The 13,919-nt window shown below is 43.0% G+C and overlaps 1 protein-coding gene across 5 annotated transcripts in view; it reads left to right on the top strand.

Annotated features, from left to right (window-relative positions):
• LOC135504870 (liprin-alpha-3-like) overlaps positions 1-13,919 on the top strand; it is a 46,415-nt gene that overhangs the window by 25,048 nt on the left and 7,448 nt on the right. For 3 of the 5 annotated variants that reach the window (XM_064923775.1, XM_064923773.1, XM_064923772.1), the window contains exons 19-24: positions 5,984-6,123; positions 6,816-6,937; positions 10,170-10,348; positions 10,557-10,757; positions 10,936-10,998; positions 11,515-11,541. In XM_064923775.1, the coding sequence (XP_064779847.1) occupies positions 5,984-6,123; positions 6,816-6,937; positions 10,170-10,348; positions 10,557-10,757; positions 10,936-10,998; positions 11,515-11,541 (732 nt within the window). The other 2 variants (XM_064923774.1, XM_064923776.1) reach the window with 2 other exon arrangements.

The raw sequence follows: 13,919 nt of genomic DNA, 5'->3' as shown, positions 1-13,919 counted from the left end.
TTTGGCCTGGCGTCCATCCCTAGGAAGAGTGTTGGTGGTTCCAAACTACTTACATTTAAGAATGATGGAGGCCGCTGTGTTCTTGGGGACCTTCAATGTAGCAAAAAAAATGTGGTACCTTTCTCCAGATCTGTTCCTCGATACAATCCTGTCTCTACGGACAATTCCTTTGACCTCAGGGTTTTTTTTTTCTCTGACATGCACTTTCAACTGTGGGACCTTACAGTGCCTTGCGAAAGTATTCGGCCCCTGTGAACTTTGCAACCTTTTGCCACATTTCAGGCTTCAAACATGAAGATATAAAACTGTATTTTTTTGTGAAGAATAAACAACAAGTGGGACACAATCATGAAGTGGAATGACATTTATTGGATATTTCAAACTTTTTTAACAAATCAAAAACTGAAAAATTGGGCGTGCAAAATTATTCAGCCCCCTTAAGTTAATACTTTGTAGCGCCACCTTTTGCTGCGATTACAGCTGTAAGTCGCTTGGGGTATGTCCCTATCAGTTTTGCACATCGAGAGACTGAACATTTTTCCCATTCCTCCTTGCAAAACAGCTCGAGCTCAGTGAGGTTGGATGGAGAGCATTTGTGAACAGCAGTTTTCAGTTCTTTCCACAGATTCTCGATTGGATTCAGGTCTGGACTTTGACTTGGCCATTCTAACACCTGGATATGTTTATTTTCGAACCATTCCATTGTAGATTTTGCTTTATGTTTTGGATCATTGTCTTGTTGGAAGACAATTCTCCGTCCCAGTCTCAGGTCTTTTGCAGACTCCATCATGTTTTCTTCCAGAATGGTCCTGTATTTGGCTCCATCCATCTTCCCATCAATTTTAACCATCTTCCCTGTCCCTGCTGAAGAAAAGCAGGCGCAAACCATGATGCTGCCACCACCATGTTTGACAGTGGGGATGGTGTGTTCCTTGTGATGAGCTGTGTTGCTTTTACGCCAAACGTAATGTTTTGCATTGTTGCCAAAAAGTTCAATTTTGGTTTCATCTGACCAGAGCACCTTTTTCCACATGTTTGGTGTGGCTTGTGGCAAACTTTAAACAACACTTTTTATGGATATCTTTAAGAAATGGCTTTCTTCTTGCCACTTCCATAAAGGCCAGATTTGTGCAATATACGACTGATTGTTGTCCTATGGACAGAGTCTCCCACCTCAGCTGTAGATATCTGCAGTTCATCCAGAGTGATCATGGGCCTCTTGGCTGCATCTCCGATCAGTCTTCTCCTTGTATGAGCTGAAAGTTTAGAGGGACGGCCAGGTCTTGGTAGATTTGCAGTGGTCTGATACTCCTTCCATTTCAATATTATCGCTTGCACAGTGCTCCTTGGGATGTTTAAAGCTTGGGAAATCTTTTTGTATCCAAATCCAGATTTAAACTTATTCACAACAGTATCTCGGACCTGCCTGGTGTGTTCCTTGTTCTTCATGATGCTCTCTGCGCTTTTAACAGACCTCTGAGACTATCACAGTGCAGGTGCATTTATACGAAGACTTGATTACACACAGGTGGATTGTATTTATCATCATTAGTCATTTAGGTCAACATTGGATCATTCAGAGATCTTCACTGAACTTCTGGAGAGAGTTTGCTGCACTGAAAGTAAAGGGGCTGAATAATTTTGCACACCCAATTTTTCAGTTTTTGATTTGTTAAAAAAGTTTGAAATATCCAATAAATGTCGTTCCACTTCATGATTGTGTCCCACTTGTTGTTGATTCTTCACAAAAAATACAGTTTTATATCTTTATGTTTGAAGCCTGAAATGTGGAAAAAGGTTGCAAAGTTCAAGGGGGCCGAATACTTTCGCAAGGCACTGTATATAGACAAGTGTGTACCTCGGGCCTATTGAGTGGTGCAGTGCTCTAAGGCATGAGTGGTGCAGTGCTTCACAACCAGGCATGACCGGGAAACCCATGAGGTGGTACACAATTGGCTCAGCGTCGTCCAGGTTAGGGGAGGGTTTGGCCGGCCGGGATTTCCTTGTCCTAACACGCTCTAGCAACTCCTTGTGGTGGTCCGGGCGCCTGCAAGCTGACTTTGGTCGCCAGTTGGATGATGTTTCCTCCGACAAATTGGTGTGGCTGGCTTCAGGGTTATGTGAGCAGTGTGTCAAGAAGCAGTCCAGCTTAGTAGGGTCGTGTTTCAGAGAACGCATTGCTCTTGACATTCGCCTATCCTGAGTCAGTACGGGAGTTGCAGCGATGGGACAAGTGTTACGCGGAGCAGCACAGGGGAACCCAAGAGCAGACTCAGACCAGGAAACAGGAATGAATGAACCAATATATTTACTGCAACACAGGGAGAGAGGAGTGCAGGTCAGACGAAGCTTGGGTGGGTTGTAGGAAACCAGATGTGGAGGCTGAGGTTGGAGTGAGCTGGGTTGAGACAGGGTTAACAGGTCCGAAGTGAAATCCAAGGAAGTGATGGTGAGCTGAATCCTAAACAGGGTAGTAGGGTGGTGAGAGGAGACGAGTACCAGAGTCAGAGTGGCAAAACTGCAGTGAGAGGATAACAGCGACAGGCAGGGAAACAGGCACAGCAGGGAAACTGGATCTTGAATAATCATAAAAGGCTAGAAGCATAATACTGACTGAGCAGAGATTATGATCTAGCAGAGTGGAAGTGGCAGGACTGAGTATTTGTAGAGGTCTTGATTATGGAACGGGTTGCAGCTGGTGGGGAACTGCTCTCATTCCAGCACACCTGTCTCCAACCACACACACAGAGAGAAGGGGAGAGGGAGAGGAACTGGGGGAATGGCTGCAGGTCAGTGAGACACTGGATGTCCACTAGGGGGTGTGGCAGGAGCAGATGTGACAACAAGACTTTAACTACCAATTGGATATCATGAAAAAGGGTTAAAAAAATACCAAATAATAATAATAATAATATATATATATATATACTGTGCCTTGCAAAAGTATTCATCCCCTTGGTGTTTTTCCTATTTTGTTAAATTACAACCTATAATTTAAATAGATTTTTATTTGGATTTCATGTAATGGACATACAAATAATAGTCCAAATTGGTGAAGTCAAATGAAAAAATAACTTGTTTAAATCAATTCTAAAAAAATTAAAACGGAAAAGTGGTGTGTGCATATATATTCATCCCTTTGCTATGAAGCCCCTAAATAAGATCTGGTGCAACCAATTACTTTCAGAAGTCACAGAATTTGTTAAATAAAGTCCACCTGTGTGCAATCTAAGTGTCACATGATCTGTCACATGATCTCAGTATATCTACACCTGTTCTGAAAGGCCCCAGGGTCTGCAATATAAGGGTTGGGTTATAAAACATATCTGAAACTTTGAACATCCCATGGACCACCATTAAATCCAATATAAAAAAAAATGGAAAGAATATGGCACCACAACAAACCTGCCAAGAGAGGGCCGCCCACCAAAACTCACTGACCAGGCAAGGAGGGCATTAATCAAAGAGACACTCGACCACTGCTACTCTAACTTCCACGATGTATACAAGGCCCTCCCCCGCCCTCGTTTTGGCAAATCTTACCATGACTCCATCTTGTTGCTCCCCTCCTATAGGCAGAAACTAAAAACAGGAAGCACTCGTGCTTAGGGCTATCTAACGCTGGTCTGACCAATCGGATTCCACGCTTCAAGATTGCTTCGATCATTTGGACTGGGATATGTTCCAGGTAGCCTCAGACAATAACATTGATGTATAGGCGGACTCTGTGATGTTGTACCCACTGTGAATATTAAAACCTTCCCTAACCAGAAATCGTGGATTGATGGCAGCATTTGCGCAAAACTGAAAGCACATGCCACCACATTTAATCATGGCAAGGCGACTGGAAACATGACCGAATACAAACAGTGTAGTTATTCCCTCCGTAAGGCAATCAAACAAGCAAAGTGTCAGTATAGAGACAAAGTGGAGTCGCAATTCAACGGCTCAAACACAAGAGGCATGTGGCAGGGTCTACAGACAATCACGGATTACAAAGAAAAAACTGCCCCGTCTCGGACATCGACGTCTTGCTCCTAGACAAATTAAAAACTTCTTTGCCCGCTTTGAGGACAATACAGTGCCACTGACACGGCCTGCTACCAAATACTGTGGTAGCTCTTCTTCTCCGTGGCCGACGTGAGTAAAACATTCAAACGTGTTAACCCTCGCAAGGCTGCAGCCCCAGACGGCATCCCTAGCGGCATCCTCAGAGCATGCGCAGACCAGCTGGCTGGAGTGTTTACGGACATATTCAATGAATCCCTATCCCAGTCTGCTGAACACACATGCTTCAAGATGGCAACCATTGTTCCTGTTCCCAAGAAAGCTAAGGTAACTGAACTAAATGACTAAATGACTAAACGACGAGACAGCCTACAAGGGAGGAAGTGAGGGCCCTCGGAGTGTGATGTCAGAAAAATAACCTCTCACTCAATGTCAGCAAAACAAAAAAGATGATCGTGGACTTCAGGAAACAGCAAAGGGAGCACCCCCTATTCACCGACAGGACAGCAGTGGAGAAGGTGGAGTTTTAAGATCCTCGGTGTACATATCACCGACAAACTGAAATGGTCCACACACACAGACAGTGTGGTGAAGATGGTGAAAAAATGTGGCTTGTCACCGAAAACCATCACTAACTTTTACAGGTGCACAATTGAGAGCATCCTGTCGGGCTGTATCACCGCCTGGTACGGCACAACCACAGTGCTCTCCAGAAGGTGGTACTGTCTGCACAACACATCACAGGGGGCAAACTACCTGCTCTCCAGGACACCTATAACACCTGATGTCACGCGCTCCAGCAGGTATATCTCTCTGGTCACCCCCAAAACCAATTCTTCCTTTGGCCGCCTCTCCTTCCAGTTCTCTGCTGCTAATGACTGGAATGAACTACAAAAATCTCTGAAACTGGAAACCCTTATCTCCCTCACTAGCTTGAAACACCAGCTGTCATAGCATCTCATAGATTACTGCACCTGTACATAGCCCATCTATAATTTAGCCCAAACAACTACCTCTTCCCCTACTGTATTTATTTATTTTGCTCCTTTGCACCCCGTTATTTTTATTTCTACTTTGCACATTCTTCCACTGCAAATCTACCATTCCAGTGTTTTACTTGCTTTATTGTATTTACTTTGCCATCATGTCTTTTTTTGCCTTTACCTCCCTTATCTCACCTCATTTGCTCACATCGTATATATATACTTATTTTTCTACTGTATTATTGACCGTATGTTTGTTTTACTCCTTGTGTAACTCTATGTCGTTGTATGTGTCGAACAAACTACTTTGCTTTATCTTGGCCAGGTCGCAATTGTAAATGAGAACTTGTTCTCAACTTGCCTACCTGGTTAAATAAATAAAAAATAAAAAAATGTCACAGGAAGGCAAAAAAAGATCATTAAGGACAACAACCACCCGAGCCACTACCTGTTCACCCCGCTTCCATCCAGAAGGCTAGATCAGTACAGGTGCATCAAAGCTGGGACAGAGAGATTGAAAAACAGCTTCTATCTCAATGCCATCAGATTGTTAAACAGCCACCACTAGCACAGAAAGGCAGCTGCCTACCTACAGACTTGATATCATAACCCACTTTAATAGATGGAAAACTAGTCACTTTAATTATGCCACTTTAAGAATGTCATATGTATATACTGTATCCTTCACTATCTATTCTTTACTATCTATTGCATCTTAGCCACTCTCTCACTGCTCATCCATATATTTAATACTTATATATTCTCATCCCATTCCTTTACTAGGTTGTGTGTATTAGGTTTTGTGGGATTTGTTAGATATTACCTGTTAGATACTGCTGCACTGTCAGATCTAGAAGCATAAGCATTTCGCCACACTCGCAATAACATCTGCCAGCCATGTGTATGTCACCAAGACTATTTTATTTTATTTGGGATTTGATTAAAATAGTTGTCTACGGTGACTCACTTGAGCTGATTGTCTGTCAATACAGAACAGCAAAGAGGGCGACGACTGCCGGGCGCTAGCCTTGATTGACTCCACCCCTCCTCCGGTTCCTCGTGCTCTGCGATTGGATAGAATGACTCACACACACCCAGGGGCTGGGCTGGATGATCACCGCGAATTCCGCAGGTACAGTTGTTACTTTAGTCAACATTGAGACAATGTGTGTTTGCTGGGAAGCTAGGTAATGGAAAGTATATCACTCTGTATTGAAATGAAGGTTGAATAAAATAAAATATAAAATATATTAATGCCAATAGAATGGATATAAAGTAGACTGGATAACCAACTATTTCAGTGACCATCATGTATAATGATCAAAAATATGAACTCAACATGTAAAGTATTAGTAAGTGTTAGTGAGCATTTCTCCTTTGACAAGATACTCCATCCATCTGACAGATGTCACATATCAAGAAGCTGATTAAACAGCGTGATTATTACACAGATGCACCTTGTGCTGGGGGCTATAAAAGTCCACTCTATAAAATGTGCAGTTTTGTCACACAATGCCACTGATGTGTCACGATTTTGATGAAGTGTGCAGTTCGGCATGCTGACTGCAGGAATGTCCACCAGAGCTGTTGCCAGATAATTTAATGTTCATGGTGGTCACACCAGATACTGACTGGTTCTTCTGATCCACGCCCCTACCTTTTTTTAAAGGTATCTGTGACCAACAGATGCATATCTCTATTCCCTGTCGTGAAATCCATAGATTAGTGTCTAATGAATTTATTTCAATTGCCTGATTTCCTTATTTGAAATGGTTGCATTTTTTGTTCACCAGTGATGTTCTGTGATTAATTTGTAAACACCAGTAGTCAGGACTCTCTCCACAAAGCCAGCAAGAAGAAGAGCATCAAGTCCTCCATTGGACGCCTGTTTGGGAAGAAGGAGAAGGGGAGGATCGGAGGACCTGGGAGTCAGTCTGCCTCTCTGGGTAAGTCAATTTAGAGAGTTTACCACAGTGGTGGAAAAAATACTAAATTGTCATACTTGAGTAAAAGTAAAGATACCTTAACAGAAAATGACTCAAGTAAAACTAAAAGGCACTCAGTAAAATACTACTTGAGTAAAAGTCTAAAAGTATTTTTTTTAATAAAAACTTAAGTATCAAAAGTAAATGGAATTGCTAAAATGTACTTAAGTATCAAATCATTTCAAATACCTTATATTAAGCAAACAAGACAGCACCATTTAAAAAAATGTTTTTTTAACACATCATTTCCAAATGAAGCATTTGTGTTTTGTGAGTCTGCCAGATCAGATGCAGTAGGAATGACCAGCGATGTTCTCTTGATAAGTGTGTGAATTGGACAATTTTCCTGTCAAAATGTATCTAGTACTTTTGGGTGTCAGGGAAAATGTATGGAGTAAAAAATACAAATTGTTCTTTCGAAATGTTGTGAAATAAAAGTAAAAGTTGCCCAAAATGTTAATAGTTAAGTAAAGTACAGATACCCCCCAAAAATACATAAGTAGTACTTTTAGTATTTTTCCTTCAGTACTTTTCACCACCGGTTGACCATGTGTGGGGTGTGAGGGTTAGAAACAATGTAAGGTCACCTGTATTTTGCACACAAACTGTTTACTTATAAAGTATACACTATTATACACTAAGTATACAAAACATTAAGGACACCTGCTCTTTCCATGACATATACTGACCATATCACGTTTTAGGGAAGACCCAGATGCAGACAGTGTCGAAGTAACAAAAGTTTATTACTAGAACAGGGGGTAGGCAAAACGACAGGTCAAGGGCAGGCAGAGGTCGGTAATCCAGATCAGAGTCCAAAAGATACAGAATGGCAGGCAATCTCAGGGTCAGGAAACAGGAGACAAAGGGCTGTGAGACATGGGTTTGATTCTAGACACATGAAAAGTGTGATGTATACGGAGGGTACAGGGCAACAGAAGATGAACAGCAGAGGGGCTAATGACCTTGGAGATGGGGAAAGGGCCGATATACCGGGGGAAAGTTTGCGGGACTCCACACGGAGGGGCAGATCCCGGGTGGACAGCCATACCTTCTGCCCATGACAATGCCAGGGTCCGGTGGCGGTCCGCTTTTGTTGATATGTGTAGGTGGTCTTGAGAAGGGCTGACCGGGCTCTCTTCCAGGTACGACAACAGCGGCAGACAAACATCTGAGCTGAAGGTATGCCGACCTCTTCCTCTTGCTCAGGGAAGACCGGAGTCTGATAACCCAGGGAACGTTCAAAGGGCGAGAGACCCGTGGCAGAACAAAGAAGGGTGTTGCAGGGGTATTTGATCCACACTAGTTGCTGGCTCCAGGTGGTGCGGTTGGCGGAGACCAGGCAGCGAAGAGTCATCTCCAGGTCTTGGTTGGCTCGCTCCAACTGGCCATTGGACTGGGGATGGAACCTGGAGGACAGGCTGACCGACGACCCAATGAGTGTGCAGAACGCCTTCCAGAACCGGGACGAGAACTGAGGACCCCAATCGGACCCATGTCCACTGGGAGTCCATAGATCCAGAAGACTTGCTGCACCATGAGCTGGGCCGTCTCTTTGGAAGAGGGTAGCTTGGGGAGAGGAATGAATTGGCCGGCTTTGAAAAACCGGTCCACCACTTTCGGGATGTTGGGATTGCCTTCAGATGGAGGGAGACCCGTGACAAAGTCCAGGGATATGTGAGACCAGGGACGGTGAGGAACAGGCAGAGGTTGAAGGAGACCAGCCGGTGCTTGCCGAGGTGTCTTGTTCGCTGCACAGATCGTACATGTGTCAACAAACATGGAGATGTCAGGAACTATGATGTCAGGAACAACTCTTAGTGTGAAGCCTGTATATCCATTCAGCTGGAGACAGCCCTGCTCTGCCTAGTTGCAAGAGTTGAATCGGCAGACTTTGTAGACTCACGGGGGAACTCGGTTTCTCTCGGTAACGGAGCCATTGGGGTCGTCAGGGATGCCTCGGAGGCGAGGTGGAATCCTTGGGCGGGCGAGTGAAATCAAATCTCCTCTCCTTCCTTCGTTTCCGTAGTTGCCCATCGATCTGAGTGGTCAAGGCGATGAGCGAGTCGAGATCCATCAGTTAGCTCGTCTTTTACTTCCTCCGATACTCTGTGCAGGGACATGTCAAAAAGTGTTTCTGGGTTCCAGGCTCTCAGCTGCCAACGTGCGGAAATCCACAGCATAGTCTGCCACGCTGCGGGAGTCTTGCCGAAGCTGGAGTACCTTCTGGGCAGCCTCTCTCCCGGACAACAGAGCATCAAAAACTTCCTTTACCTCCGCCACGAACTCCTCCAGACTGAAGCATATGGCCAACTGTTTTTCCCATAATGCCATAGCCCAAAGGTCAATAATCCAGTGTGGTGTGACAAGGTACAGAATGGCAGGCAGACTCAGGGTCAGGGCAGGCAGAATGGTCAAAAAAACTGGAAAACTAGAAACAAACAGGAGCAAAGGGGAAACAGAGACATACCCAAAGAGACTTGCAGCTGTAATTACTGCAAAAGGTGGCTCTGCAGAGGGGGGTGAATAGTTATGCACGCTCAAGTTTTCATTTTTTTTGTCTTGTTTCTTGTTTGTTTCACAAGAAAAACTATTTTGCATCTTCAAAGTGGTAGGCATGTTGTGTAAATCAAATGATACAAACCCCCCAAAAATCTATTTTAATTCCAGGTTGAAAGGCAACAAAATAGGAAAAAATCCAGGGGGATGAATACTTTCGCAAGCCACTGCATGTGTGCCATTCAGAGGGTGAATGGGCAAAACAAAAGATTTAAGTGCCTTTGAAAGGGGTATGGTAGTCGGTGCCAAGTGCACCGGTTTGTATCAAAACTGCAATGCTGCTGGGTTTTTCACACTCAACAGTTTCCTGTGTGTATCAAGAATGGTTCACTACCCAAAGGACATCCAGCCAACTTGACACAAGCATTGGAGTCAACATAGGCCAGCATCCCTGTGGAACGCTTTTAACACCTTGTAGAGTCCATGTCCCGACTAATTGAGGTTCAACTCAATATTAGGAATGTGTTCCTAATGTTAGGTATACTCAGTGTACACAGTTATACTCAATATTCTTTTAAATAATCAACCAGGGTAGCATTTTTCTATGTTTTTAGAAGAAAAACAAAAGATTTATGGCAAGAGAGATTGTCCAGTAATCATGGGGAGTAGTTTCTCACATGACCTTTGACCTCAGCCTCCACACCTTCCGATGACCTGGGCTCAGCTGACCCCCTGGCCCTGGCCAAGATGGGAACTGGCACTGTGGAGAAAGATCGCCGCAGCAAGAAGAAGCACGACCTGCTAGAAGAAGCTTGTCGCCAGGGTCTTCCCTTTGCTTCATGGGATGGCCCCACGGTGGTTACATGGCTTGAGGTATGAAGTCTCATTGGTTAACTATCTGGGAGGATATCATGTGCATTGTTTTACCTGAAGGTGCTCCATCTTACTATGAATGAATCTGAATAATGTACTGTACATGATGAACATATTAAAAGCATCCTTATTGGCAGGGAATATTTTTGTAAATATTCCCAAAGCAGATACATCTTCCCCCTCCCCTTCCTTTTCCTCTTCCTCTTAGTTGTGGGTGGGCATGCCCGCCTGGTATGTGGCAGCATGTCGTGCCAATGTGAAGAGCGGTGCCATCATGGCCAACCTGTCGGACACAGAGATCCAGCGGGAGATTGGCATCAGTAACCCCCTGCACCGCCTGAAACTGCGCCTGGCCATCCAGGAGATGGTGTCCCTCACCAGCCCCTCGGCACCGGCCAGCACACGCTCCGTAAGTGTAACAGCATATACACTCACAAACACGCACACAAACATTAGCATATGTTCAGTAACATACTTGCTGCACATATAGAAGTTTGAATAAGTCTGAGTGAAAATGTATGCAAACTGTAAACATATCCTTATTATTTTTTCATCTGAATCTCAAATTGTCCTCAATGACATCACAGTCGACGAGTGATATATGGATGACTCATGCCGAAATGGAGTCACTGACTGCTGCCATAAAACCAGTAAGTTGTTTTGCCTGTCTCTATCTTTTTATATTTGCTTTTAGTTCTCCTACACACGATCTTATTTCAAAAGTGATTTAATCTATGTTTGACCAATTAAGACATCCCAAGATTTTGGTGCAACTCAATTATCTAACAATATTCTATTAATTCCTAACTGTATAAGAATTGATGGTACAGATCCAACTTGCTTGAAATCAACAAGCAACTTGAGACTATGCTGAATGAAATTCCATTTACAATTTGTTTTCCTTGTCTTTGTCTCTGATTAGGCATGTGTCGCTGCACCTTTTCCCCACTACTCCCCCAAATTCTCTTTGAGTGTAGTGTTTCTCCAACTAATTTTCATTCACTAACAAACTATTCCTCCTTCTGCCTTTCCTTCCTTACATCTTTTCTTCTCCATAACGCCTCCTGTCAATTACCGTAAAAACACATCCTGGCAATCGTTCCTTTCCCTCTCCCTCCACCTCTATCCCCTTCTCTCTCTATCCCTTTCCTTTGCCTCCACTGAAGGAAGTGAAGGAGTTCAGCTGGGACCAGGTGAGATATTATTGTAGTTTTTGTCATGAATACTATTGTCATGAACAGGAAATTAAATCAATTATATCACATTGTAAACAGACCATGAATCCGATACAGCAATTTGGGCATTTTCCTTAGATTTTGATCAATACTTTTTTACAGACTTTTTGTCCACTTCAAAATAAAGTATCGAATATACTCAGGACTAGAATTGAGGTTAACTCTATCTATCTACAGTACCAGTCAAAAGTTTGGACACACCTACTCATTCAAGGGTTTTTCTTTATTTTTACTATTTTCTACATTGTAGAATATCACAACTATGAAATAACACATATGGAATCATGTAGTAACCAAAAAAGTGTTAAACAAATCCAAATATATGTTATATTTTAGATTCTTCAAAGTAGCCACCATTTGTCTTGATGACAGCTTTGCACACTCTTGGCATTCTCTCAACCAGCTTCACGAGGAATGCTTTTCCAACAGTCTGGAAGGAGCTCCCACATATGCTGAGCACTTGTTGGCTGCTTTTCTTTCACACAGCAGTCCAACTCATCCCAAACCATCTCAATTGGGTTGAGGTCGGGTGATTGTGGAGGCCAGGTCATCGAATGCAGAACCATCACTCTCCTTCTTGGTCAAATAGTGTTTTGGGTCATTGTCCTGTTGAAAAACAAATGATCGCTGCAGAATGCTGTGGTAGCGAGGCTGGTTAAGTGTGCCTTGAATTCTAAATAAATCACTGACAGTGTCACCAGCAAAGCACCATCATACCTCGTCCTCCATGCTTCACGGTAGGAACAAACATGTGGATATCATCCGTTCACCTACTCTGTGTCTCACAAAGACACGACGACTGGAACCAAAGATCTTAAATTTGGACTCATCGGAATAAAGGACAGATTTCCGGTCTAATGTCCATTGCTTGTGTTTTTGGGCCCAAGCAAGTCTCTTCTTCTTATTGGTGTCCTTTAGTAGTGGTTTCTTTGCAGCAATTGGACCACGAAGGTCTGATTCACGCAGTCTCCTCTGAACTGTTGATGTTGAGATGTACATTGAGATGTACAGTGTTGAGATGAAAACTTATTATGGCTTAGATCCCACTACCGGGATCGGTATGACAACAGCCAGTGAAAGTGCAGGGCGCCAAATTCAAACAACAGAAATCTCATAATTAAAATAACTCAAACATACAAGTATTTACACCATTTTAAAGATAAACCAATTTCAAAAAGGCTTTATGACGGAAGCATGGTAAATGATTATGTTAGGTGAGTCACAAAAAGCAGAAATAGAGATAAATGAATCACTAACCTTTGATGATCTTCATCAGATGACACTCATAGGACTTCATGTTACACAATACATGTATGTTTTGTTCGATAAAGTTCATATTTATATCCAATCTCAGTTTACATTGGCGCGTTATGTTCAGTAGTTCCAAAACATCCGGTGATTTTGCAAAGCCACATCAATTTCCAAAAATATTCATAATAAACATTGATAAAAGATACAAGTGTTATACTTGGAATTATAGATCCAATTCTCCTTAACTCTTGATACTCCCCATCCCGGATCCGGGATCGTGAATACAGCCTCAGGCTCATTAGCATAACGCAACGTTAACGATTTCTGAAAATCGCAAATAAAATGAAAATAATGCGCCTGCTCTCAAGCTTAGCCTTTTCTTAACAACACTGTCATCTCAGATTTTCAAAATATGCTTTTGAACCACAGCAATTCACTAATTTGTGTAAGAGTATGCTAAGCTAGCTTAGCATTTTGAGTAGCATTTAGCACGCAACATTTACACAAAAACCAGATAACCAATTAAATAAAATAATTTACCTTTGAAGAGCTTCGGATGTTTTCAATGAGGAGACTCTCAGTTACATAGCAAATGTTCAGTTTTTCCTGAAAGAATCTTTGTGTAGGAGAAATCGCTCCGTTTTGTACATCACATTTGGCTACCGAAACGAACCGAAAATTCAGTCACCAACAACGTCAAACTTTTTCCGAATTAACTCCATAATATCGACCGAAACATGGCAAACGTTGTTTGGAATCAATCCTCAAGGTGTTTTTTCACATATCTCTTCATTGATATGCAGTTCGTGGAAGCCTGCTTCCCCCTCAGAATTGCATGGAAATATACCAGCAGCTGAAAAGACGCACCAATTTCGACGGAGGACACCGGGCGGACACCTGGAAAATGTAGTCTCTTATGGTCAATCTTCCAATGATATGCCTACAAATACGTCACAATGCTGCAGACACCTTGGGGAAACGACAGAAAGGGCAGGCTCATTCCTCTCGCATTCACAGCCATATAAGGAGACAAGGGAAAACGGAGCCTCAAAAATCCTGCTGGTTTCCTGGATGCCGTTTCATCT

The sequence above is a fragment of the Oncorhynchus masou genome, chromosome 18 (genome assembly GCF_036934945.1).
Source record: "Oncorhynchus masou masou isolate Uvic2021 chromosome 18, UVic_Omas_1.1, whole genome shotgun sequence".
Lineage (NCBI taxonomy): Eukaryota > Metazoa > Chordata > Actinopteri > Salmoniformes > Salmonidae > Oncorhynchus > Oncorhynchus masou.
Note: the sequence above shows the minus strand (reverse complement) of the source record. Positions and strands in the feature narration are given on the sequence as shown.